This window comes from Mustela erminea, chromosome 11, assembly GCF_009829155.1.
Source record: "Mustela erminea isolate mMusErm1 chromosome 11, mMusErm1.Pri, whole genome shotgun sequence".
Taxonomy (NCBI): Eukaryota; Metazoa; Chordata; class Mammalia; order Carnivora; family Mustelidae; genus Mustela; species Mustela erminea.
Genome location: NC_045624.1, coordinates 11,135,805 through 11,161,208, shown reverse-complemented (window position 1 = coordinate 11,161,208; position 25,404 = coordinate 11,135,805). Strand labels below are relative to the sequence as shown.

General features: G+C 41.2%; 3 protein-coding genes across 3 annotated transcripts; 1 reads left to right on the top strand and 2 right to left on the bottom strand.

The window, feature by feature from the left end:
- Positions 1 to 774: 774 nt before the first annotated feature.
- Positions 775 to 1,686, top strand: TAS2R41 (taste 2 receptor member 41). Its single transcript, XM_032304931.1, is given in 4 exon segments — positions 775 to 949; positions 952 to 1,272; positions 1,275 to 1,373; positions 1,376 to 1,686. Coding segments are annotated over 4 exon segments (906 nt in total).
- Positions 1,687 to 10,594: 8,908 nt separating this feature from the next.
- LOC116569525 (olfactory receptor 2F1-like) lies at positions 10,595 to 11,179 on the bottom strand. Its single transcript, XM_032305819.1, has one exon. It carries the CDS (start codon positions 11,177 to 11,179, stop codon positions 10,595 to 10,597), a length of 585 nt encoding a protein of 194 aa, XP_032161710.1.
- Positions 11,180 to 16,216: 5,037 nt separating this feature from the next.
- Positions 16,217 to 17,158, bottom strand: LOC116569524 (olfactory receptor 2F1-like). The gene has a single exon (XM_032305818.1). The coding sequence runs from the start codon at positions 17,156 to 17,158 to the stop codon at positions 16,217 to 16,219; it is 942 nt and encodes a 313-aa protein (XP_032161709.1).
- Between the last annotated feature and the right edge of the window lie 8,246 nt (positions 17,159 to 25,404).

Here is a 25,404-nt window from a genome sequence, read left to right as displayed (position 1 = left end):
GCAGCCTTCAACCAACATGCAGCAAGAAGCGGATGGCTCTCAGTCCACAAGGAACAACCACAAGGAGATGAATTCTCTCCACACGGAACCACAAGGAAATGTGGACCACATTTCCACAACCACAAGGAAATGAATTCTCTCACTGCAACATAAAACCAGTTTAAACCATTATCAATCATTTATACCTCAGAGTCCATGAAAGATTTAAGTTCATGAAGGATTTCTACATGGTAGAAATGTGGACCAAGGCTTTTGACCTTAAAGGGGATGACTACTTGTAGATGAAGTGGATGTGTAACAGGGAAGCTCAGCTAGAGACAGACTTGTCTGTCATCACTGTTTTGCTTAGGTCTTAGCCATGAAAGTGCCATATACTTGTTACCTATATACTTGACGTCTTAAGAATGATCTGATGGGAGAGGTTATGTTTATAGGGCCCAAAGGGGAAGTAAAAAGGATGGAACTCACTCACAGAGACACTGAAAAACCTTCTACATTGATGCTAATGATGGTAGCATGCAGGCAAAACCAGAGAAGGCAAATCAGGGGCTGCTGGTAACTGAACCCTTGGGAAATTTGCATCCTCACTGAACTGAGCTCATCTTTCCCCTGTAGCCTGAGCATTTGTCTTCTAAGTGAGCTGTGGTTCAGATGTAGAGCCTGAGCAGTCTTCTCAGGCTCCCAGGAAAGATCAAAAGAGGGGCTGTGGGTGGGGGTAGGGAGGAGGCCAGGGAGCAAGACACAAGGCTCAGAGTGGTGTTTGGAGGGGCGAAAATGTAGCCAGCACTCTCAGCCTTCTTCATGCTCCTCTTTGTCCTTCTGTGTCTCCTGGGAATCCTGGCCAATGGCTTCATTGTGCTGGTGCTGAGCAGTGAAATGATGTGGCGTGGGAGGCCGCTTCCCTCTGACATGATTCTCATTAGCTTGGGTGCCTCTCACTTCTGCCTGCAGTGGTTGGGATGGTGAACAGCTTCTACTACTTCCTCTACCTGAATGAGTACAGCAGTGGTCCTGCGCGGCAGCTCATTGGTCTCCACTGGGACTTCCTGAACTCGGCCTCCTTTTGGTTCAGCTCTTGGCTCAGTGTCCTCTTCTGTATGAAGATTGTTAACTTCACCCACCCGACTTTCCTTTGGCTGAAGTGGAGGTTGCCAGGGTCAGTGCTCTTCATGGCTTCTCTCCTGATCTCTTTCAGCATCACCCTGCTCTTCTCTTGGGGAGACCACGCTGTGTATCAAAGATTTTTAATTAGAAAATTTCCTGGGAACATGACCAGGAGTGGAGCAGGAGGCTGGAAATTCACTGTTTCTTGCCCCTGAAACTTATCACCTTGTCAGTTCCCTGCCCTGTCTTTCTGTTCTCAATTGCGCTGTTGATTCTCTGAGGTGACATACAGGGAGAACGCAGCACAGCGCCCATAGCCCACAGGACCCCAGTGGCCAGGCTCACACCAGAGCTCTGAAGTCTCTCATCTCCTTCCTCATTCTTTTTGCTCTGTCTTTTGCATCCCTGGTCATTGATGGTGTGGGTTTCTTCTCCTCAGAGAATGACTGGTACTGGCCATGGCAGATTTTAACCTACCTGGGCACATCCGTCCATCGCTACATCCTCATTCTCAGCAACCTCCAGCTTTGAGGGTTGTGCAGGTAGCTACTTCTGTTAGCCAGGGGCTTCCAGCTGTCCTAGGTGTCATGGTCGCGTCCAAAGCCCTGGATGATGATTGAACCAGTCAGTGCCCACTTACATGGAGATACAGTCACAAGCAGATATCCATTGGATTCTACTCTGGGCTTCTTCCTTTGGGAAGGAGAGGAGGGAAATCAAATCTGGGCATTCTGAATGAGATTCCTTCCTTGGGATGCTGTTAAAATAGGGCCACACAGGGCTCAGAGAGCCAGTATTGTTCAGAAATTCAGAATATAAAATTTTGTCTACTCTCTGTTTTGTATCCCCTTCATTATGTGGCAGCTTTAGGTTAAAAAATCTTGATTAACAGTACATGTGATCTCAGTAGCCTCCCAGGGAATGAAGAGAAAATGTGTCTATGGCTGAGCTGTGGATAGGGAAGGAGCATGCCTCTTGAAGATAATGTAATGGTTGCCATGGGAGCCCCAGAGGTTGGTAGTTGTAGCTGGCAGTGCTCAGGGCTGTTATGTCTAATAGCCTTCCCTTCTGTGGAGATCCTTTTTCCTTCACCATCCTTGGAGAATTTGGTTTTAATTTTATGAAAACTACTGGAGGGTTTCTTTATACCAACCCATCTCTTTTCTCATTATTATTTCCATTGTGCTGCCTTCAGTTTTCTCCCCTCTGAGGTCTAAGTGGCAGCCAGAATTTTTCCATGTTTATTCTCTTTTAGAATTACACATTGTGATTTTCCACATTTTCAAATTGTCTCTGGAACTTTTTTGTTTTTCCTCAAGCAAGTCACAAAGTCACATGTGAATTGAATAAACATGTACTTTGAGTTCTGAAAAATGAAGACTCAAGAATTTCACTTAGTTTGTGTCCAAAAACTAACCTTTTTTTGTTTTAAAGAATCATCCTATTAAATCTTATGTTTAAAAGTTATTTTGAAATAGCTTGCTCCATTTACTATACAAACATTTCTAGAAATAATTTTAGAAAAGCTTCTATTTAGAGTGGGGTGCCTCTAAGGCAGGCTTAAAAGTTTTTGCTCAAAGGCACTAGTGTTCAAATTTCAGAATTTGACTCACAACTGGATGCCTGGTAGAGAGAAATTTTAATGTCCTCTGAGACTGTAAGTTATTTTCCTACTGATTAGGGTATATGTTGCTGAGTGAAAGTGCACTCATGAACTAATCTCTGTGGAGATTATTCCATATTTTTACTTTAAACATTTATTTTTAATAGGTAATACATATATTATATATATATATATATATATATATATATATATATATAAAATCTCTCTCCTACCTTCTCCTTCTGAGGCATTCTCATCAGTTTTGTATCTGTCCTTCTAGAGATATTTCATTCTATAGCAGAAAGCCACTAATAGTTAACTACCAGACCACTCCACTAACTTACCTATGTACTTACTTATGTATTCCACACCAGGAACTAACTAACTAACTAACTAACTTATTAGCTATGTCCTTTCTCCTTGTGTCCTTCTACACAGATGGCTGCACAGTATGCATGCTCTTCTGCTCCTTGCTCTTTCTACTTAATATATCTTGGAGATCTACACATGTGGGAACACAGCATTTCCTCACTTTGAGGTTTTCTGGTTTTTGTTTTGACAAGGATGCACCATAGTGTCTTTGATTACCTGTTAGTGGTCATTTAGGTTGCTTCTTGTCTTTTGCTATTACGGCAGTGTTACACTGTTGTATGAATCTTCTACATAAGCAATCTTGCACATGTGTCAATTAACTGTAGGATAAATTCCATGAAATGAGATTACTGGGTCAAGTGGCATGTGCATTTCTAATATTTTTAATTAATTTATTTTATTTAAATTTAATTAGCATATAGTATATCATAGTTTCAGATATAGAGTTCAGTAATTCATCAGGTGCATATAACACCCAGTGCTCATTACATCACATGCATTCCTAATGCCCATCACCCAGTGACCCCATCCCCTCACCTTGCATTTCGAGTTTTGACAGATATTGCCCTACATAGGTTTGGATCAATTTACTTCCCCATTAGCAATTTAGGAGTGCACTTATTTTCATACTTTCTTTTTTGCCAATCTAGGTAAAAAATGCCCTATTAGTATAGTTGTCATTTGTATGGTTCCTATTTTGAGTAAGGTTAATTATTATTTTATATGTTTAGAGCCATTTGTGTGTGTATTTTCTGTAGACAGTCTATATCTTTGCTTACATTTAGATTTGAATTTTTGCTTTTTTTTTTTCCCAAAGATTTCATTTATTTATTTGACAGACAGATCATAAGTAGGCAGAGAGGCAGGCAGAGAGAGAGAGAAGGAAGCAGGCACCCCGTCTAGCAGAGAGCCCTATGCAGGGCCTGATCCCAGGACCCTGGAATCACGACCTGAGCCGAAGGGAGACGCCTTAACCCACTGAGCCACCCAGGCCCCCTGATTTTTGCTTTTTTTTTTATTGGCTGGTAAGAGCTCTTTATACCTTAGAAAATTTAACTCTTTGTTTTTGATATGAGTGGCAAAACATTCTCCTACCCTCAGTGTTTTTTATTTTAATTTTTCTTGATACCGATATTAATTTTAAAACTTTCCTTATTTTGAAGTAATTATAAAATCACAGGAAGTTGTAAGGACAGTACAGAGTCATAGGTGCCCTTCAGCTAGCCTCCCCCGATGGTAGTATCTTACATAGCCGCAGTACGATAGTGAGACTGGGAAATTGATACAGGTGCATTACAGTAAGAAGTCTACAGATCTTATTCAGTTTCCCCTTTTTCAAACCTGCATTCATGTATGTGTGATTTAATACAATTTTATTCCATGTACAGTTCATGTAGCCACGATTGAGGCACAGAACTGTTCCATCATCACAAAGGAACTCTTTCATGTTACCCCTTTGCATTGTACCCTCCCTGTGTTTTTTATTTTTTATTTTTACTTTTATAACAATGGTCTTTTTTTTTTCTCCCAGTATTTTCCTGTGCATTTTTATTTGGTGCTTTTATTTATTTAATTTTATTTTTTCAGTGTTCCAAGATTCATTGTTTATGCACCACACCAGTGCTCCATGCAATATGTGTCCTCCTTAATACCTACCTCCAGGCTCACCTATCCCCCTACACTCTCCCCTCCCAAACCCTCAGTTTGTTTCTCAGAATCCACAGGTTATCATGCTTTGTCTCCCCCTCTGAATTTCCCCAATTCACTTTTCTTTTCCTTCTCCTAATGTCCTCCATGTTATTCCTTATGCTCCACAAGTAAGTGAAACCATATGATAACTCTCTCTGGTTGACTTATTTCACTCAGCATAATCTCTTCCAGTCCTGTCCATGTTGCTACAAATGTTGGGTATTCGTCCTTTCTGATGGAGGCATAATACTCCTTAGTGTATATGGACCACATCTTCCTTATCCATTCGTCCGTTGAAGGGCATCTTGGTTCTTTCCAGTTTGGCAACTGTGGCCATTGCTGCTATAAACATTGGGGTACAGATGGCCCTTCTTTTCACTATATCTGTATCTTTGGGGTAAATACCCAGTAGTGCAATTGCAGGGTCATAGGGTAGCTCTGTTTTTAGTTTCCTAAGGAATCTCCACACTGTTTTCCAAAGTGGCTGCACCAACTTATATTCCCACCAACAGTGTAAGAAGGTTCCCCTTTCTCCACATCCTCTCCAAAAGTTGTCTACTGTCTTCTTAATTTTGGCTATTCCAACTGGTGTGAAGTGGTATCTCAATGTGGTTTTGATTTGAATCTCCCTGATGGCTAATGATGATGAACATTTTTTCATGTGTCTGTTAGCCATTTGTACATCGTCTTTGGAGAAATGTCTGTTCATGTCTTCTGCCCATTTCTTGACATGATTATCTTTTTTTTGAGTGTATAACATTGGCTTTCACCATGCAGATTTTTTTTCTTTGTTGAATTTATTTATATATTTTTAAAATTTTTTTAAAGATTTTATTTATTTATTTGTCAGGGGGAGAGAGAGAGAGAGAGAGAGAGCTCACACACACATACACACACATGTGCGTGTGTACAAGCGGGGGGAGGAGCAGATGGAGAAGCAGGCTCCCCACTGAGAAAAGAGCTGAATGTGGGACTCAATCCCAGGACCCTGAAATCATGGCCCAAGCAGAAGGCAGACGCTTAACTGACTGGCATCCCTTGTTGAATTTATTTAAAACAATAATGAAGGCTGGCATTTTGTCTCATACTTTGAAGGTATTCCTCACTGTGATATTAAAAAAAAAATGCCTTTTGGTTTCTTCTAGTGCTCTCATTTTTATATTTAAATACTTGACCCTTCTGGGATGTATTCTGATACAAGATATCCTATATCCATAATTTTTTCCTCAAAATGCTTAGCTTAACCATTTAATGGTTAACTTAACCATTTAATGGTTGCCTTAACACTTTTTATTGTATAATTTTTTTTCTTGACTGATTTAAAAAGCTACTTTTTATTATTACTAAATTCCTATACATGTTGGTTTATTTCCAGACTTTCTATTCTGTTTTGCTACCTTGATGTGCACTAGTCATGTACCAGTACTACAGCATTTTGCCTATTTTAGGTTTATGATGTTTCAGTGACTGGTAAACTAGTCTTTCTTCATTAATCTTCTTTTCTAACTTTCTTGGCCATTATTTAAAATATAATAGTGTCTGGTCCCAAACAAAAATTCCTTTTTAGGAAAATTAAGTTGGATATAACTAAATGTATAATTCAACATAAGGAGTCATACATATCCATGATGTTGCATCTTTCTGTTCAAAAATATAGTATGCTTTTCCATTTAGTCATGATTTCTTTTATTGCTTTCAGTAGTGTTTTAATTTTTTAAAATGCATACCTTTTACATGATGTGATGTGAATGCTTATGTATAATTAACCCTTTATGCCTTAGTTTCCTGGCATATTCACTGAGGTAATAACAACTGTCTCGAAGTAATTGCAAAGACTAAAGTAGGTAATATATGTGCATGACATGTTAGTGTTCTTCATATTATTAACAATAATAATTAGAGTATTAGATAGTTAATATTATTTAAAAATTATTGGGGCACCTGGGTGGCTCAGTGGGTTAAGCCACTGCCTTTGGCTCAGGTCATGATCTCAGGGTCCTGGGATCGAGTCCCACATCGGGCTCTCTGCTCAGCAGGGAGCTTGCTTCCCTTCCTCTCTCTCTGCCTGCCTCTCTGCCTACTTGTGATCTCTCTATGTCAAATAAATAAATAAAAAATTCTTAAAAAAAAATTATTTTCTGTATCTGCATCAGTATGAAGAAAGTTGAGAAACCCAAGTATGGTGAGGACATTTCTAGACACCAGGAAAAATTAGTGGGTTTTTTTTTTTTTTTTTTACTCCTCTTGTTTTTTTCCCCATTCTTTTAATTTTTTCAACTACTAAATCAGGACAATATGTTAAATATGAGTGAGAGAAAGAAAAACCACTTGTGGTGGGTAAGGAGTCACTTGAGAAGGGATTCTGATGCTGAAGGAGGTCACTGGAGATTCACTGGGTGGGTGACTCTCAGAGAACAGTTCACTTAAGCAGCTTGAAAAAAATTGTTTGAATTCTAGTTAGTTAGGATATAGTGTAGTATTAGTCTTGGGTATACAATATAGTGATTCAGCACTTCTATACATTATCTAGTACTCATCACAGCAAGTGCACTCCTTCATCTTCATCACCTCTTTCCCCTATCCCCCCACCCATCTCCCTTCTGGTAATCGCGTTTGTTCTCTGTAGTAAGAGTCTGTTTCTTGGTTTGTCCTCTCTCTCCCTTTTTTCCCCTTTTTTCATTAAGTTTATTTTTCAAGCCCCTATACAGGGCTTGAACTCATGACCCTGAGATCAAGATCTGCGCTGAAATCAAGAGTTGGAAGTTTAACTGACTGAGCCACCCAGGTACCCCTGATCATTTGTTTTGTTTCTTAAATTCCACATAGGAGTGAAATCATATGGTATTTGTCTTTCTCTGACTGACTTATTTTGCTTAGCACTTCAGTAGCTTTTGACATCAGCTAAGGGAGAGAAAGAAAGAACTAAGAGTTGTGTTTTTACTTTGAAGACATAAAGGGGAAAGGGAAAAACCAGATAGGAACAGTAAGAGTTACTAAACATTATCTAGCTGTCTTTAAACCATGTTCTATATTATGCCTTGTCATGTCACTATATTGAGCTGTTCTGTTGCGAAAAGAAATGAAAAGACTGAGAAAATGTATTGGAGATTAAACCAGCGGGAAATCAGATTGATTGGTGGACTTTGGACCATGTGCTAGACCTTCCTCAGCCCTCTTCTGGTAGCAAATTTCCTAATGGCAAATTCAGTTCTGTGGTATCAGGAAAGCTTAACTAAAATCCCTATCTTTATTGATCCATGGCAGATATCACAGATCACTGCCAAAGGTTTCACGGAAGACATTTTGTAAAATTTAAAAACATAATGCAAAACAATATATAAGTCACGATGTGTTAACATTGTAGAAGGCCACAGATTGCTTGAGAATGTATTTGGTGAGCAGATATTTTTGGGGTGTCTATCTGTAGACACGCCCTATGCTGAGGATAAAGTACTGGGCATTACAGATGGTGTTTCTATCCCCATAGTGTTTATAGTCTCGTGGAGAGCCTGGCAAAGTGTCTAGTCATATAAATGAGCATATCACTACAAATGCTTCAGCAGGTGATAACATTGTAGATGAGATGACATTTAAACACACAATTCCAGGTGCTTGTAGACCTGGAAACCCGTCAGTGAATTCCAGTCTGGGAAGCATTCTCTCTGGTGGTATCTTGGCTGTGTGATAGTGTGAAGCAAAGAGTGCTTTAGTAGGGGGTGATTTTTGTTCTGGATGGAAGAGACGGGATTTGTGCTTTCCTGACAAAGCAGGGAGGTCTTACCATCAGGGATCCTCTACCATGAAATTCCCAGGTCTGTTCAGGATGGCCACGGAACAACGTTCCCACATGCCCATTTACTCCTTCCTTTGTCTCCGAGTGACTCTAGAAATACTCCCCTAATATATAGTTCCCAGCTCAGACCTGAGTTTTTCTCTCCTATTCTTCACACATTGGCTTATTCTCCATGAAAAAAGATAAAAGTATGAATACTTTGCCAGGCTAGTGCTTTTGGTGAGACTCAGACCCGTTTTGTGAATCAATATTAGAAAAGCAGACTCCAGATTCCTCCTTAACCAGAATGGGACCTGTCTAACCAGAGGGTTACCTCTTGAGACATGGCATGAGATCAGAAAAAAAACAGGGTTGTCACCACTTACAAAAACACCAAATAAACTCTTTATTTTTACTCAGGCTTCAGAGTGTTAATCAGATGGAATGGCTAACTTTTCATTTAAAGAAGAAAAAAAAGGAAAGTGGAAGGCACTTTATAGTTACACCCTCTGTTCAGTCTCAACTTCAAGATCTGTTCACTTTTACTTTTAACATTTCCCTATCTCTTAAATAATTTCTAGTCTATATTCTTCCCAACTCTTTTGGTCTTTGAAACCTTATCTACCTGCTCTACAAAGTCTGCCCTAATTAGAGGAAGTTGAATTACGAATAGCCATTTCACTTACTCCCTCTAGTTAAGCATGAAATAGAGAATTTGTTGGACTAAGGGAAGAAAAAGTCTGTGCTACTTGTTTTTGTCTAGTTAGTCTAACAGTCCTGCTCTAGAGAAACAGGACAGCTTCTGGAACACCCTGTAAGATATGTTACTTTACCATATCAAAAACTCTCCTATGCCAGGACCGCTAAACTAATTATTTGGCCTAGTTTTCAGACCCCTACCAAGTCAACCCCCTCTTTCCAGCCTTACTTCGCCTCATAAATCCTCAGAATGAAGTCTTTGCACTAACCAAACTGGTTTGCTCACTCTTTCCCAGACAAACCTCAGTTTTTTCAACCTCCTCACTTCATTTGTGTCGTTCCCCCACTCACCAAGAATAGATCTCTCTCTCGACTCCCTCAGCTGTCAAAATCTGACCATTTTCTAAGGCCCCAAATAATTTTTTCTTCTTCTTTAATCTGCCCCCCCTTTTTAAAGAATTTATTTGAGAGAGAGAGCATGAGAGCGGAGAGGGTCAGAGGGAGAAGCAGACGTGGGCTTCATCCTGGGGATTCCCGGACTCGGGGATCATGACCTGAATAGAAGGCAGACGCCTAACCAACTGAGTCACCAAGGTACTCCTCCTTTAATCCCTTTGCAAACTATCCAGATTTTTCCCCCCTTCATGGGGGAATTTCATGAGTTCAGTGGGGTTTTTAATGTGTGACCTGTATTTAGTAATTAACCAAATATCCCCTTATTTAACTTTTTGCATTGTTGGATTATGTTTTAAGTTCTTTTTTCTTTTTTGGCACTTATCTTTTATCTTTTTAAATAGTCTCCAGGTAGCTGGGAAGGATCTCCTATCAGACTTTGTGTGTCTCTTATGGTACCTGGAGTGGTGTGTTGCACACAAATCTTTTTACTGATTGATATTTCTTTCTGAGACCTGAATGGTGTCCCAGGTCCATCATGCTCCTAGCATCTGGGAGGAGGGTGTTGGGATGATAACTGAGGTGAGGAACGGCTTCGGGCTGGGCACAGAAGAGGTGTCCATTAAATGTGGTATTTGGTGATTGACTGTAAAGATGAAGTTGACATTTAGGGCAAGGGTAAAAGTGGTTGTTGGGATTATTTTGATGTTCATCCAGTCAACAAATGTTTAACATTTCTGATTGGTGTAAACTGCTTTTGAGTCTTGATGAGAACTAGTCAGAGCTACAAAGATTTCAGAACTTGTCATTATTTATATTCCTTCAAAAACAAAGAGTACATTTTTCACACACACACACACACACACACACACACACGTGCATAGTTGCACAAATACTGTTTCCCTTAGTACAAGTTTCACTGTCCTTAGGAAGCAGCTTTCTCTTTCCCCTTCTCAGCTTGTCTATATTTCTTTGTTAGCGCAACTAACTTCCTGCGCAGCATTCAGCTCTGGGCCCCACCAGTACCACAACACTGGAGCCACCATTACAACTGGGTGTGTGTGACACTCACAGGCCACGTGGTTCAGCATGTGGTGTCCCCAGGTGTGTAGGCACATGGTGACCACTGTTTCCACCACAGAAGTCACCAGGCTTATAAGCCAAGAGACAGCTGCCATGTAGCACAAGTGGTCACCGATAGCCATGTAGCAGTCATAGGCCATAGCAGCCAATAGCAGGAACTCAGTACTCCCCCAAGCCCCCGAGAAGAAGAGCTGGGTCCCACACTGGGTGAAGGAGATGGTCTTCTTTTCCAGCAGGAAGTGCACCAGCATCTGGGGGACCCCACTAAAGGTGTAGCAAATGTCCACCACTGAGAAGTTGCAGAAGTACATGGGCAGGTGCAGGAGGACAATGAGCCCATTGCCCAGCGGGGTCAGCAGATAGGCAGCCCCAAATAGGACAAACAGTCCAGCCTGGGTCTGCCTGTCACTGGAGAGCCCCAGGAGGACAAACTCACTTTCCCAGGTCAGGTTGTCCCTCCTCATGAAGCACGTAGAGTAGGTGGCCAGCAGGAGGAGGTAGCTCAGAATCAATCAGAATTCAGTTTGGGCCTGAACAAAGGACTGTAAGCAGAACTGCAAGAACTTGAATGTTTTCTCTATTAGACTCTGAGCCTCTTGAAATCAGGGATCTTTGGTGATTTTCTCTTTCTTTACTTTTTTTTTCTTTCTTTCTCTCTGTCTCTCTCTCTCTCTCTTTTTTTTTTTTGGAGAGAGGCACAGAGAGAGTGCATGCAGAGTGGAGGTGGGGCAGAGGAAGAAAGCTTAAGCAGGCTTCATACCCAGTATGGAGCCCCACCCACGGCTTAATCTCAGGACTCTGAGATCATAACCTGAGTCAAAATCAAGATTTGGATGCTTAAATGACTGAGCCACCCAGGTGCCCCTGTGATTTTTCTTTGTATGCAAAGATTCCTAACAAATGTTTCACAATAAAATTTTTGTTGAATACACAAATTAAAAAAAAAAAGCAGTGGCCTTGAGGATTATTCTCTGATCCTAAGATATAGGACTTATGTTCTGGACTTCCTCCTTGTCCTTACTGCTCACACTGGAGCTTATGGTTCTTCCTGTTCCTCCCATAAGCCAGGCTAGGTCAGTGACAGAGAAAATCGCTCAACTTGGTTCTCATTGTACTGATTAATAAGGCTTATTCCTGGGTTGATAAGATCAGGGCCTCAATTATATTAACTATAATTATGTCCCAACTTCTTGTGATTATGCTATTTCCTTGGTGAAATGCTGGCATTTATTTGAATGGTAAAGTAAGTGATTTATAAAAGGTGAATGCATACATCACTTATTTGCAGTGATAGCATTTGGAACCTGACGGTGCCCACAGATGGGAGTCAGTAAGGGAGTGCCTCTGAAACCCTTTGAGCTTTGTTATGTGTAAATCCTCTGTCATAGCAGAGGCAGGTTTGCCCTTGGAACACCTCCCTGTTTACTTTGCTGGTCTTTAGCCTCTACCAAAGGATAAGATGTCATATTTTCCTGCAGTATAAATGTACTAAGCAATTTTATAATCTTTATCTATATATTAATAGCAAGTCCCACTAGCTCCATTGCCATATTTACATTGTGTATCTTTGCAACATGGCGGGAGGAGATAGCATTATTGGCTAGTTTAGGAATAAGGAGAGACCACAGAGACATGGAGAAGAGTCTGACTGCTGGAAAAGCCCATTTGGATGCTCACTAGGGAAGCTTGAGATGGAAGGAAAAAACTATACATATTAGGATTTGCCTATGAAAATCCCACACAACCCATGGTGGACACTAGGGCAGTGCCTGCCACAGTAGCTACACAGTAGAATCACCTGGCACACTTAGAAGACTCCAGAAGCCCAGAAAAAACTCAAGAGCAATTAAGTCACAATCTCAGGTGAGTGACACACAGATATTAGTATATTTGTAACTTTTAACATTTCCCAAACAATTAAAATGTGAAGCTAAGTTTGAGACCCACTGCTTTAGACAGAACCTTTTAATCTTATTTTTGAAGATTCAAGACATATTCTTTTTGGGAGAGGAATATGTTTTGAGATAAACCTGGAAAGTTTTTGTGGAGGAACGATCTTTTGGGCTAAACTTCTCATTCTTTGTTAGAAAAAGTTGAGGTCAAGAGTTTAAATGATTCGCCTGAAATTCCACTGGATCAGTGAAAAAGTGATCCTTGGTATGTTGCCTTTTTGTGTGTGTGTTGGGTCTTTCCTTGGTCTTACTTTCTTAGGTCTTGCCCAAAAACAGTATTTCAGAGTATCTTAGACCCTGGGAAGAAGTAGTAAATATCAAGTGAGATTTTGTGTGAGAAAACCCTTCATAAATTATCTAAATGAGAAGGATCTGTATGAGAGATAATGAGAGATGAGTCACAGAATCCAATGATATGGAAATGAAAACAATTCAACCCAAGTTTTTCTAACCAGGCTCTCTTTCTAACTCAAAGATTAGGCTTATGGCTGGATGGGGGTGAAGAGCACGGAGTCCCTGGACACACCTCTGTCTAGCTAGTTTCCCTCCTTTCAGTCCTTCTGTGTCCAGAAGGTGTCACTGTAGAAAATGCTAAGAATAGACTGGCTTTGGCAGGGTACCCCACTGAGATGGAGCCCTATTCCCACTGAGCCTATTTCCTTCAACACTGCAGTAAGTAGCCAAATTTACTTCCCAAATGTGGCTCCTGAGTGTCCAGAACACCATTAACTGAAATTCTTACCAGGGAAGAGAATGAAATGCAAAATGAGAACAGAAGGGAAAACAAGCTGGAAAGAACTGATCTTCATGTCTACCTTGTCATTTTGCAGAATGAGGAAACTGAGGTTCAGGGAGCAGGAGTGATTCTTTGAGGTGGTTTTGCCAGCTAAGCTCAGAGCTGGAACTGGGTCTGGAATCAGAGGACCCTATTCCATGTTCTTCCCGCTATATCATGTGTGTGATCACTTGGAGGGTGGAGTGTATCACAGCAGGTGGTGGGGAGCAGCACACCCACAGAATGGTTTGTGTGACAGGTTTGATTTTTGTTGGGGGGAGGGTAATGTCAGGAAGTGGGTAGTGCTTAAGATGCTGCTCTGGGGGGACTTGGAGCTGCTGCAAAGTGATGCAAGGAAACTGGCTGAAAAGCAGTTTGGAGAGGCCAGCCGACTGGTGGCCCAGTTCATTAGATACCTGACCTCCTTCCATTTTATCGTAGACTAGGGTATCACACTGCTCGGTGCTAGATGCTCCACTGGTATGTGATGAAGATAAAAGAAAATACATTAAACTGTAAGAGCTTGTGATTTGTTCTTCCTTACTAACTAAAGAGAAAACTGAGGTTTCCTTGCTGTGCAAAATGCAGACACTGGCAAAGAGCAGACAAACACCTAAACATGGAGGCACTAGAGAAAGGAAAAGATAATTTGTCGATTTGGGAAGAGAACTTAATAGTTATAGAAGAATCTAAAAATGAGGATGAGTTAAAACATTTTGACTGGAGATGGGGCTGAGTGCCTTCCATGGGAGTGCGAGCAGGGAGGAAGAGAGGCTGATGAAGGGATGAAAGGTATTGAATCCATTTCCGTTAAGTATCTAAAATAGGCAAATCCATAAAGGCAGAAAGCAGATCAGGGTTGCCAGCATCTGGGTGAAGGGAGGAATGGAGAAGGTCTGCTTAAAGGGTATGAGGTTCCCTTTTGGAGTGATGACAATGTTTTAGAACTAGAGAGACAGAAGGTTGAACAACATGGTGAATATACTAAATGCTACCAAGTTGTACACTTTAAAATGGTAAAAATCATAACTCATATGTTACGTGAATTTTATCTCGATTAAAAAAAAAGGTTTTACTAGAATTTAAAAAGGTACTCCAGGGGCACGTGTGTGGCTTAGTGGTTTAAGCATCTGACCCTTGATCTCAGCTCAGGTCTTGAGTTTAAGCCCTGTGTTGGCTCCACATTGGGCTCCATGTTGTGCATGGAGCCTACTTAAAAAAGTAAAAATAATAAAAAAATAAAAAGATACTCCATTTCCTCCTCCGCAAACTTTTGGCCTTTACTCAGCAGATTGATTAGAAGTTTGAATTACTCTCAATTTATGTTTTTTTTTAAATTTTAAAATATTTTATTTATTTCTTAGAGAGCAGAGTGAGAGAGAACATTAGTGGGGTGAGGGGAGAGAGGAAGAAGCAGACTCCCTGCTGAGTAGGTCGCCAGATGCTGTTGTGGGGCTGTCATTCTAGGACCTTGGGATCATGACCTGATACGAAGGCAGTCGCTTATTGGACTGAGCCACCCCAGACGCCGCTCAATTTATGTTTTTTTTTATTTATTTATGGGAAGACAAACCAGATATCTGTAATATTTAGGTAAGAGATACTTTAATTTTTAAATGTTCTAAATATTTTTCTGGACAAAATTATCTCTATTTCACTTTCCAGATTAGAATGTTTAGTGCTCAGTCACTCATTGTGTTACCAGAGTAGAGCAAACATGGAAACAGATTCCTTGCTGAGTAGCTCACTTGGCTCACCTCTGATGGTGTGTGGCATGATAGTCAACTGTGAATTCTGAACACATCTCTCTTTTCAGAAGAGTACATCCTTAGACCTGATTGTGTAGAAAGTATGTGTTTGAGGTTCTGAAGGCTTGACTTTTTGGCCAGCCATTTGCCACCACTGCAAGCCCGAGAGCGTGGAGGCATGTAGACTGATGTTCAGATGACTCATGCACAGTCCAGTCTTGTTCATCAGGGCTGTGCGGATTATTACTGTGTCTTTGGCTCCATGTCCCTGTGTGAATTCCCCACCCTGCTGAGCTGGGCTGGACCATGTGTGAGTCACATGGGTGACCTTTGCACCTCTGGCCCAGTGCCTGTTCCATCCCTTGGGCACAGTGAATTTTGTAAATTACAGCTCCCACCTTCCCTCTCTTTTCTCATTGATTATAGGAAAGCTTAAACATACAGTTGTAGATTTTTGAAGGAAATATACTTTCCTGGCATAAGTTTTGTGCATTGACCTGACTTCTGATTTGATCTTCTTTTCTAATTCATATATGCTGCTGGGGTATCTTTTTTTTTTTTTTAATTTAGTTTTCTGTAGTGTGTATGTATTTGTAAATTATAATTCACATTTTTTTTAAAAGATTTTATTTATTTATTTGACAGAGAGAGATCACAAGTAGGCAGAGAGGCAGGCAGAGAGAGAGAGAGGAGGAAGCAGACTCCCCGCTGAGCAGAGAGCCCGACGCGGGACTCGATCCCAGGACCCTGAGATCATGACCTGAGCCGAAGGCAGCGGCTTAACCCACTGAGCCACCCAGGCACCCTATAATTCACATTTTTGTAAGTTAGGGACCAAAAATAAAGCCCAGGGATATAATCCATTTCATTGTTACCTCAAACGATAGTGAGTGGAACAGACTGTGGTCCTCCTACCTGCTCCCTTACACCATGCACATGCACAGACACATGCATCCATTATGCTGAAGACACACACTCCAAGATCTATGGTCTTCAGAGTGAGGCCTCTTAAGACAAAGTTGTATACTAAAGTTTTGATTCAGAACTGCTCCTCAGAACTCGACTCAAGGCAGCCTTCATCTCTTTGTTCCGTAAACTGTAGATGAGTGGATTCAGCATGGGGGTCACCACACCATAGAAGAGCACCACCACCTTGTCCTGCTCAGCCGAGGCTGTGGAGTAGGGCTGCATGTAGGTAACCAGGGCCATCCCATAAGACATGGAAACCACAGTGAGGTGGGAGGCACAGGTCCCAAAGGCTTTGCGGCGTCCCCCAGTAGAGTGGATCCGTAGAATGGCTGCCGCAATGTAGGCATAGGACAGTGAGACCAGGCAGCAGGGCACCAGCAGCACCACCACACTGGAGGCCAATATGACCACCTGGTTGAGGGTGATGTCAACGCAGGCCAAGCGGACGAATGCTAGTGTCTCACAGGCCACATGGTTCAGCACGTGATGTCCACAGGTAGGCAGGCGCATGGTGACCACTGTCTCCACCATAGAATTCACCACGCCTACAAACCAAGAGACAGCTGCCAGCCCAATGCAGCACCTTGGGCTCATCACTGCCACATAGCGCAAGGGGTCACAGATAGCCATATAGCGGTCATAGGCCATAGCAGCCAGCAGCAAGAACTCAGTACCCCCCAGGGCCAGTGAGAAGAAGAGTTGGGTCCCACACCGGGTGAAGGAGATGGTCTTCTTTTCCAGCAGGAAGTGCACCAGCATCTGGGGGACGCCGCTAGAGGTGTAGCAAATGTCTACCACCGAGAGGTTGCAGAGGAAGAAGTACATAGGCAGGTGCAGTCGTGCATCCAGTCCGATCAGGAGGATGATGAGCCCATTGCCCAGCAGGGTCAGCAGATAGACGGCCCCAAATAGGACAAACAGTCCAGCCTGGGTGTGCCTGTCACTGGAGAGCCCCAGGAGGACAAACTCACTTTCCCAGGTCAGGTTGTCCCTCCTCATAGAGCAGGTGGATCAGGCTGCCAGGAGAGAAGCAAAGGCAGAGAGGGGTAAGTAAAGGTCTCACTTTAGGAGGAAGGGACAGCTGGACTCTCAACTAGATTGAGATTCTCTTAAGGACAAAGTCCCTGTTCTGGTCATCCTTTTGTGGCTAGGACCCAGCATGGTTATAATTACAGAGGAGGTGATCATTCACAGTACAAGGAAAGAAAAAAAAGTTGTAGAGAAAGGAAAGAAGGAAAGACAAAAAAGAAAGTCAAAAAACAAAGAAAAGCTAAGGAAGAAAGTTTGGACATCAGAAAAGGAAGGAAGTGGAAGATAGGGAAGAAAGGCAGATCTGGTTTGAAGCCAGCATCTGTTTAGTCTCTGTGCATGCTAGGGCCTATGCTAGATATCAGACACCTGCCTGGGAACAAGAAAGATGGAAACTTGAGTCGTGCTTTCTTGGTTCTTGTAATTTAATCAGGAACACCAAGATTAAATTAATAATTACAAAAATTAATTAAGTATAATTGTGCTAAGTATTTTGAAAGAGAAGAACAAGGTTACTAGTTTAATTAAATTTGTGGCTATAATTAAATTACCACTGGTTGTGTCTTACTTCTCAATAATGTGCAATTTACATAGTAAGCTGCAGATCTTTATTTAGATGCTTAAGTAAATGATTAACGAAATAATGCAGTGAGGGCTTTTGGAAACCAATGATCATATTCCTACTGAATATGAACTGACTGAAATCCACTGAATCTTTCAGAGGGAATGAATTCTCCTTTCTTAGCTAGGATTGTGTTGGATTAACTCCCTTCCAACATGTTCACCAGCCCACTATAAAAATAGAATTAAATGCCACCAGTTTTTCTTAATAGAATATAATCTCAAGGTGTATTTTCTGCTCTTAAAACAATTAATAAATTAATTCATTTAGTAAAAATATTTGAGTCTATGAGGCACTATGCTTTCATCCAACTTCTAGCATAGAATGCCTCTCAATGTTAGGAACTTACATTTAGAAAATCAACAGTACAAAAGAATAAAATAAGAAACTTTAAAATAAAATCTGTGACTGTCAGATGAGTCAACCAAAGAAAGGACAAAAGGAATACATCAACATTAAGGATCCACAGAATCAAGTACAATAGAACTGAAAAGGGTAATCTGATTGAGATTTCTTCTGGCTGGTAACAGTGGCCTGTGGAGAGCAGAGAACCTGGAAGGAGCAGGCATCTCTCGCTTTCCCTTCAGCTCTGGTCCTGCAGTGGCCAGAGGGCTTCACTGCAGAAACAAACCAAAAAAAAGAAATTAACACTAAATTCTCAGGTTTGGAGGCCCCGTTCACCAGAAGATGGTGGTTGGTGGCTGGGTTTTGAACACCACCCCAGGGAGAATTTGGCTGCCCGAAAAGCCAAGTCCTTGTATCAGCCAGAGGAAATAGCTCCACTCTGATCTTCTATGATCTGTAGGCTGCTAAGCATCCAGTATTCAACCCTTCAGAGTTACTGTCATGGATTCAGATTCCCTTCATAAGAGCCTGGTTACTATATAAGAAAATCAAGCATGTGAGAAGCGAAAGGAGCCATACAGATCACATACTTCATTCATTTCATTGTATAGATGAGGAAACCAAAGAACAGGAGTAAGGTGGTCAGCCCATGTGTTGTATCTTCCTGGGAACCAAGCTGGCACCAAGTTTTAAGTGTGCATGGCACATTCTCAGCTCCTGTAGTAAGGGGTGGGAAGGAGCTGTGGAAGCATATGGACTAGAAGGGAGATACCTGAGGAATCTTAGATTAGAGGCCCAGCACAGCTATCTTTCCATGTAGAGAAATATGTGTAGTGAGTGGGAAAAGCTCTGAATGAGAAGTCAAGGCATCCAAGTTCTAATTTGCCTCTTCTATTAACCTGCTAAGTCTCCTGGCCTAGTTACTTGACCTCCCTGAGCTTCAGTTTCTTCATTTGAAATGTGGGAATGATAATAATGCCTACCTCACAATATTTTGAGTAAGATTAGATGAAGAAATGATCATGAATGTGTTTTGTAAAGTACTAAGTAATTATAACTGGCTATTGTTATACTCAGCATGTCAGTTTCACTGGAGTAAATTCTGCCCAGTGATACAGAGACAAGAAACAGTATGAATATGTGCTGTAGAGGCCAGAAAGTTAACAGTATATAAATAAATATAAATCCCCTTTGCAATACATCCTAGTGCCTAAATAACTTACTTATAGAGACCCTGTTCCAATAAGCAAAGAACTAAGGTAGTGAGTTTGCTTATATCCCCAGTGGGTAGTACTGTGCTCTACAAGCAGTATGAACTCAATATATTTTTTCCCAATAAAATTTGAAATATGCTGTTTTTAGATGGCTATAAACTATTATTTACTAATAGATGGTCTTGTTCTCAGCTTTATGGGATTAGAGAATTTCATTCCACTTAGATTTACTTAGAGAACATTTACTGAGCACCAAATAATGCCTGGTCCAGTGACAGGTGCTGGGTAACAAGATCACTGCAGCCTTGTCTCCCTCTCCAAGAATTCAGCCTGGCCAAAGGATAGAGAGGGTGAGTTATCATGACTTACCAGAGTTTTCAAAGGAAGCTACCAAGTCTGGTAATTGGAGACATAGAGTCGGACTATTTAAATACCCAGGCAGATATGTAGAAATAATAAAGCTGAATAAAGAAACAACCAGTGCATTTGCTTTTTGAAAAAGTAGATGCAGTTTAAGGTTCACGTAGACGGGTAGTAAGGAGGCCTGGGTTTCTACCTGTATCAACAAACCATCTAGATATCATTGTAGACCCCTACCTTTATGAAGCATATTTTCTTCATCTGCAGAATGAGCAAGTAAGGTAGACACCAAGATTTCTCCAGCTCTAACGGTCTGCAGAAAGTGAATATATGTAAGCTATACTTTAAAGCAATGTAAGAGGGGAAAAGAAATCCTTCAATCTTTGATTACTCTAAGAATGCATAGCTAGTGAGGCTATGGGCACTAAGATATTATAGGTTATTGGGTTTGGGGATCAAAGCATTCATATCACACGTAACTATGGGGAAGTGCCACTGAATGGGATCAGGTTGACTTGAGAATCAGAAGATCAGGAAATAGAGAAGGAGCCTTGCAGACAGAAATGGAACATCCGCTTGGGTCAAAGCTTCTTTCCAAAGCTGGACCCAGGGAATTCCCAGAGTTGGATGACCCCTAACATACCTACCTTCCTTCGCCAAAGCATTATGCTTCTTAATGGATAAGAATATTCACCTTCCTCTATTTCGAAAAAAGATAGGCTTATGTCTAAGTTTGGTTCTTATAGTAATGAAGCTCAGCCCTTTTGTATTCCTTCTTATCTCCAACATAATGCAAGTGTCTTGAGGCTCAGAAAAGAGATGTATCCCTTTTGACCTCCACTCTTTTTTTTTTTAATTTTTTATTTTTTATAAACATATATTTTTATCCCCAGGGGTACAGGTCTGTGAATTGCCAGGTTTACACACTTCACAGCACTCATCAAAGCACATACCCTCCCCAATGTCCATAACCCCACCCCCCTTCTCCCAATCCCCCTCCCCCCAGCAACCCTCAGTTTGTTTTGTGAGATTAAGAGTCACTTATGGTTTGTCTCCCTCCCAATCCCATCTTGTTTCATTTATTCTTCTCCTACCCACTTAAGCCCCCATGTTGCATCACCACTTCCTCATATCAGGGAGATCATATGATAGTTGTCTTTCTCTTGAGTGTTTCGAATGTGTCTCTGTATATACTGAGCACTTCAGTTTATACTGTTGATTGGGTGACTAACCAAGACCCGGGATTCTGTTGAGGGGCTGGAAAACAATGAGCTACATTTTCTGGGTCATGGGAAAAATCAAAGAGCCTCCAACTATAATAGTGAGAAAAACATGGGGGAGAATCCCAGGGCAGTCCTAACTGCTCCCAGGAATTTGGGCTCCTCTCTCACCACCTCCTCTCAACCTTCCTGTAGGGGACTCACCGAGGTTCAGTGCTCGTCTCATGTACATAATTCCTTTTGAATGAGGAAGTGGCACATTTCTTAGAAAGCCTTGAAGCAGTAGTCCATTCTCTTCTGGGGGATGGACTTTTTACTTTCTCAGTCTAAGCTGGTAACTTTTTAGAACATGAGAATCTCCAGAGGCCAATTACTTGTTCTTGGTGTGTACCTTTATTCACCCCTGCCCCCAGCTACTTCCCTGCAACCACAGCTCCCCATTCTTCTTAGTTCCCTATGGGATAAACATTCTGAACATATTTTATCTCCATTTTTAATTGTCCTTCTAGTTCTCAGACTAATGAGCCCTTCCTTCTCTGACTTTTGGATCATTCACTGTCCTTAAAGGCTATGGCATTGTTGAGAACTTTTGATGAGTCAGGAGACAGAAATATTTACTCTGAGTTGGTGGTAAGGGATTGAAATTAATTGGGAAAGAGAAGAGGAGCTGAAATTTCAGAGCCCGGTCTTTCTAAGGCAAGAAGATGAGTGCACCTTCTCCCTTCTTTCCACATACCTAGTTTTAGTGACCAGGGAGTGGTGAGTAAGATTGCATGGTAAAACCACCATGTCTATGGCCTAGAAGCCACTGAGAAGTTCCAAGTTCACAGTCATGAAAATATTTCTGTAGACTCCTCAGTGGTCTCAAATATCACGTTTCTTTCTTTCTTTTTTTTTTTTTTTTTAAGTTTTTTTTTATTTATTTGACATAGATCACAAGTAGGCAGAGAGGCAGGCAGAGAGACAGAGGAAGCAGGCTCCCCGCAGAGCAGAGAGCCTGATGCGGGGCTCAATCCCAGGACCCCGGGATCATGACCTGAGCCGAAGGCAGAGGCTTTAACCCACTGAGCCACCCAGGCGCCCCAGATATCACGTTTCTGTTAAGTTGTGTTTCCTTTGCATATTTTCATACCACCAGAAGTTTTCCTATGTCTCACTAAGCTTGATTTCCTGGTTTTTGATCATCTTCCACAAAGTTTTAATTTCTTTACTGAAATTACTTAGAAGGAGCAGAGAAAACAATGGGTCAGGATGGGTTTTATTCCCAATACTTACTATCGGTTCTGTGCAATAGAACATAAGTCTTTGAGAAGATAGGAACAAAAAACACATTTTTTTAGAATTTAGTTTTTTTTAAAACAGAGATGTTATTAGCAAGTAACTTACTAGAATTTTTCTACAATAATCAGTATCCACAAGATAAAGACTTAATTATTTTGAAGATTTGTTACTCTAATGACAACAGACTGGGAAATGGTACTTTTATTTCTTCTTCCCTCAGGTTCACCTCTGCTCCTCCTATCACATAACAAAGCTCAGGACACTAAGGACCTGAAGCTGTTCCTAACCTTAAGGTCCACTGACAGCAAAAGCTGATGTGACCTTCTGTCTGAGAGCTGTAGCCAAAAGTTGAGGAGGATGACAGAGGTAGAAGTCTGAGGATACCATGAAGGAGAAGAGAGAGTGACCCCTGCCAGGTGGGTCTTGTGATGCACATCGAAGGTAGACTCAATATGGTCTGATGTAGAGGAGCCAAGTATAAAGGAAAAGAACTTTTGGATACCATCTTCCCCAGATGACGTAGTGTATGATCATCTAATGAAAATATCTCCTTGCTGGCAAAATAAAAATGCATCTTTCCTACTTTTCTGAACACAGGTGTCTGTAACTGGATGAAAAAAATAAGGTTAGCAAATTATAGGTTCAGTATGATCCTATATTGTATAAAATAATATAGATACAGTTCGATGTATTTAAAGTTAGAAATGCAAAAGAACTGGAAGCATGATCAAAACTATTAACAGGTTATCTCTGGTAATAGGTTTGCAGGTATTTTTATATTTGTTCATCTCTATTTTGAAAAATATCTACAATAAACATAATATTTTTTCTAAGAAGAATCCCAGTGATGTTTTAAAGATTATTATTGATATAGGTGTAGCTTAATGAGACAGGAATGCTGAGAAATCAGTTCACTGGCTCAAGTCTATCAGTACTGAGTGGCCTTTGAGTAACATGGGTGAGTATTATGGTAGAAGGAAGGTATCACTATAATTCTGCCTCAGGAAAGTAGATATGATGGCAGGTTTTATGTAATTTAGACCATGTAAGTTGGATTTATAAATAGCCTATTGTGGTAGACACTCTGGACCAGGGACAGGACAATTGTTTTTTGCTCTGGCTTTGGTATGAATTGCTCTGTGACTTTGGGCACGTCATTTAAACTCCCTGGATCTCAGTTTCATCATTTGTGAAACAGGGATTGTATTAGACTGCTAAGGATTCTGCAGTTCTGGAAGTCTCTTTACTAGTGTGGACATTACAGTATTCTGCTTTCATCCTGGAAATGGGGTCTGAGGCTGGAATAGGCTGCTGTGGGTTCCAGACTGTGGTCTTGAGGAGCTAGGAGTAATTGTCTCCTTTGAGCCTGATCCACACCAGGAGTTTCATTGGCAATCAGTATTTTATATACTATTGGGACCCCTAGCCCTTGGAGATAATTCACTTCCCGCACAGCCTATGGAGCCCCAGACCTGCTGCTTGTCAGATCTTTCTCTTTACTCTTTTGGAATTGCAGTGCCCTCACCCACTTCTCTACCCCCTACTTCTCCACCCAGTATCTCCTTGCCACAAGAATTTCCTGTTGCTGTGAATAGTTTATTCACTTCCATTGAACTACTATATCTGGTTTCCAGTTATGCACATTTCCCATTCATTTCTTTCCACTTGGTTGGTCTTATTTTGTTTGTTTGTTTTTTACCAGAATTAGCTTTTTCCCATCTTTCCCCAATGAAATGTCAAGAGGCACCTTGACAGGAAGGCTGATGACTGCTGTACTTGATGGCAGTTTTAATAGCCTTGGATACACAGCTTATTACTAATTAGCTGTCATGAGAGGGTCTGAATACTCTTCAGTGTCCTATCTTTCTACACACTAGCAAAACATTTTTTTAAAGATTTATTTATTAGAGAGAGAGAAAGAACTCTATTGCCTGAGTGGGGGTTGGGCAGAGGAAGAGGGAGAGAATCTCAAGCAGACTCCCCACTGAGCATGGAGCCTGAGGTGGGCCTGATCCCAGGACCTAGGAGGTCATGAGCTGAGCCAGAATCAGAAGTGGGTTGCTTAACTGATTGAGCCACTTAGGGACACCCCAGTAAAATTGCTTAAATGGTATTTCTGTGCTTTGATCTTCTCTCTGCGCCTAAGCAAATATGCAACTTGGGGGAAACCCCTTAAGTTGGAGGGAGGGGAGATGCGATGAGAAAGGGAAGATTTGGCAACTAATATTTAATGAGTACCAAGCACTGTATAAGAAGCATCTCCTTGGGGACGCCTGGGTGGCTCAGTGGGTTAAAGCCTCTGCCTTCGGCTCAGGTCATGATCCCAGGGTCCTGGGATCGCGCCCCCGCATCAGGCTTTCTGCTCAACAGGGAGCCTGCTTCCTCCTCTCTCTCTGCCTGTCTCTACCTACTTGTGATCTCTGTCTGTCAGATAAATGAATAAAATCTTAAAAAAAAAAAAAAAAGAACCATCTCCTTGGAACTTTATATAATTTCCTTACTGTGTATTGACATTGGACAGGTACAGTACAGCTCCTTTCTGGAAAAGAAGTCTTTCCTTAATAGATTGACAGCACACAGGACGTCCAGACAACCTTTATTTCAAGATCAACTTGCCAAAAAAAAAAAAAAAAAGATCAGCTTTCCTTTAGATGGGGTAAATACATTCTTCTTGGATGTTCAGTGAAAATATACCTTCCTTGTTTTCAGTAATGATCTTATCTCTCTAAGTCTACATCCTGATGGGTAGTATGGAAAGAGGGGAAAAAGCAAACAATATAGCATGCCAATTAAAAATATCTTAGTTTCCTACAGTGCAGTCTCTTTTAACTTAAAATAATTTTTCCAAGTAAATATTTAATTAATTCAAAATTTAACCTTTGATCAGAATGGTTTATTTCTTTTTCTCCTTTTCTTGAGGTGACGTTTGTGTAGAAGAGAAAACTGATACTATGGAATATGGCAGGACTTGGGCTGGGGGTGTAGAATCACTCTTATCTCATGCTCTTACTGGTGCTCCTCTCTGCAGTTGGGCATTTACTCTTATCTATGAATATGTACATAGCCTTTCTGTTGAGAATCTAGATCTTGCCCTTGACATCACTGTTGGAAGTCTGTGGCATTGTCAGGGCTCAGTGGCAATCTTTGTGTTGAAATGGTCCCCCATCAGCGTTT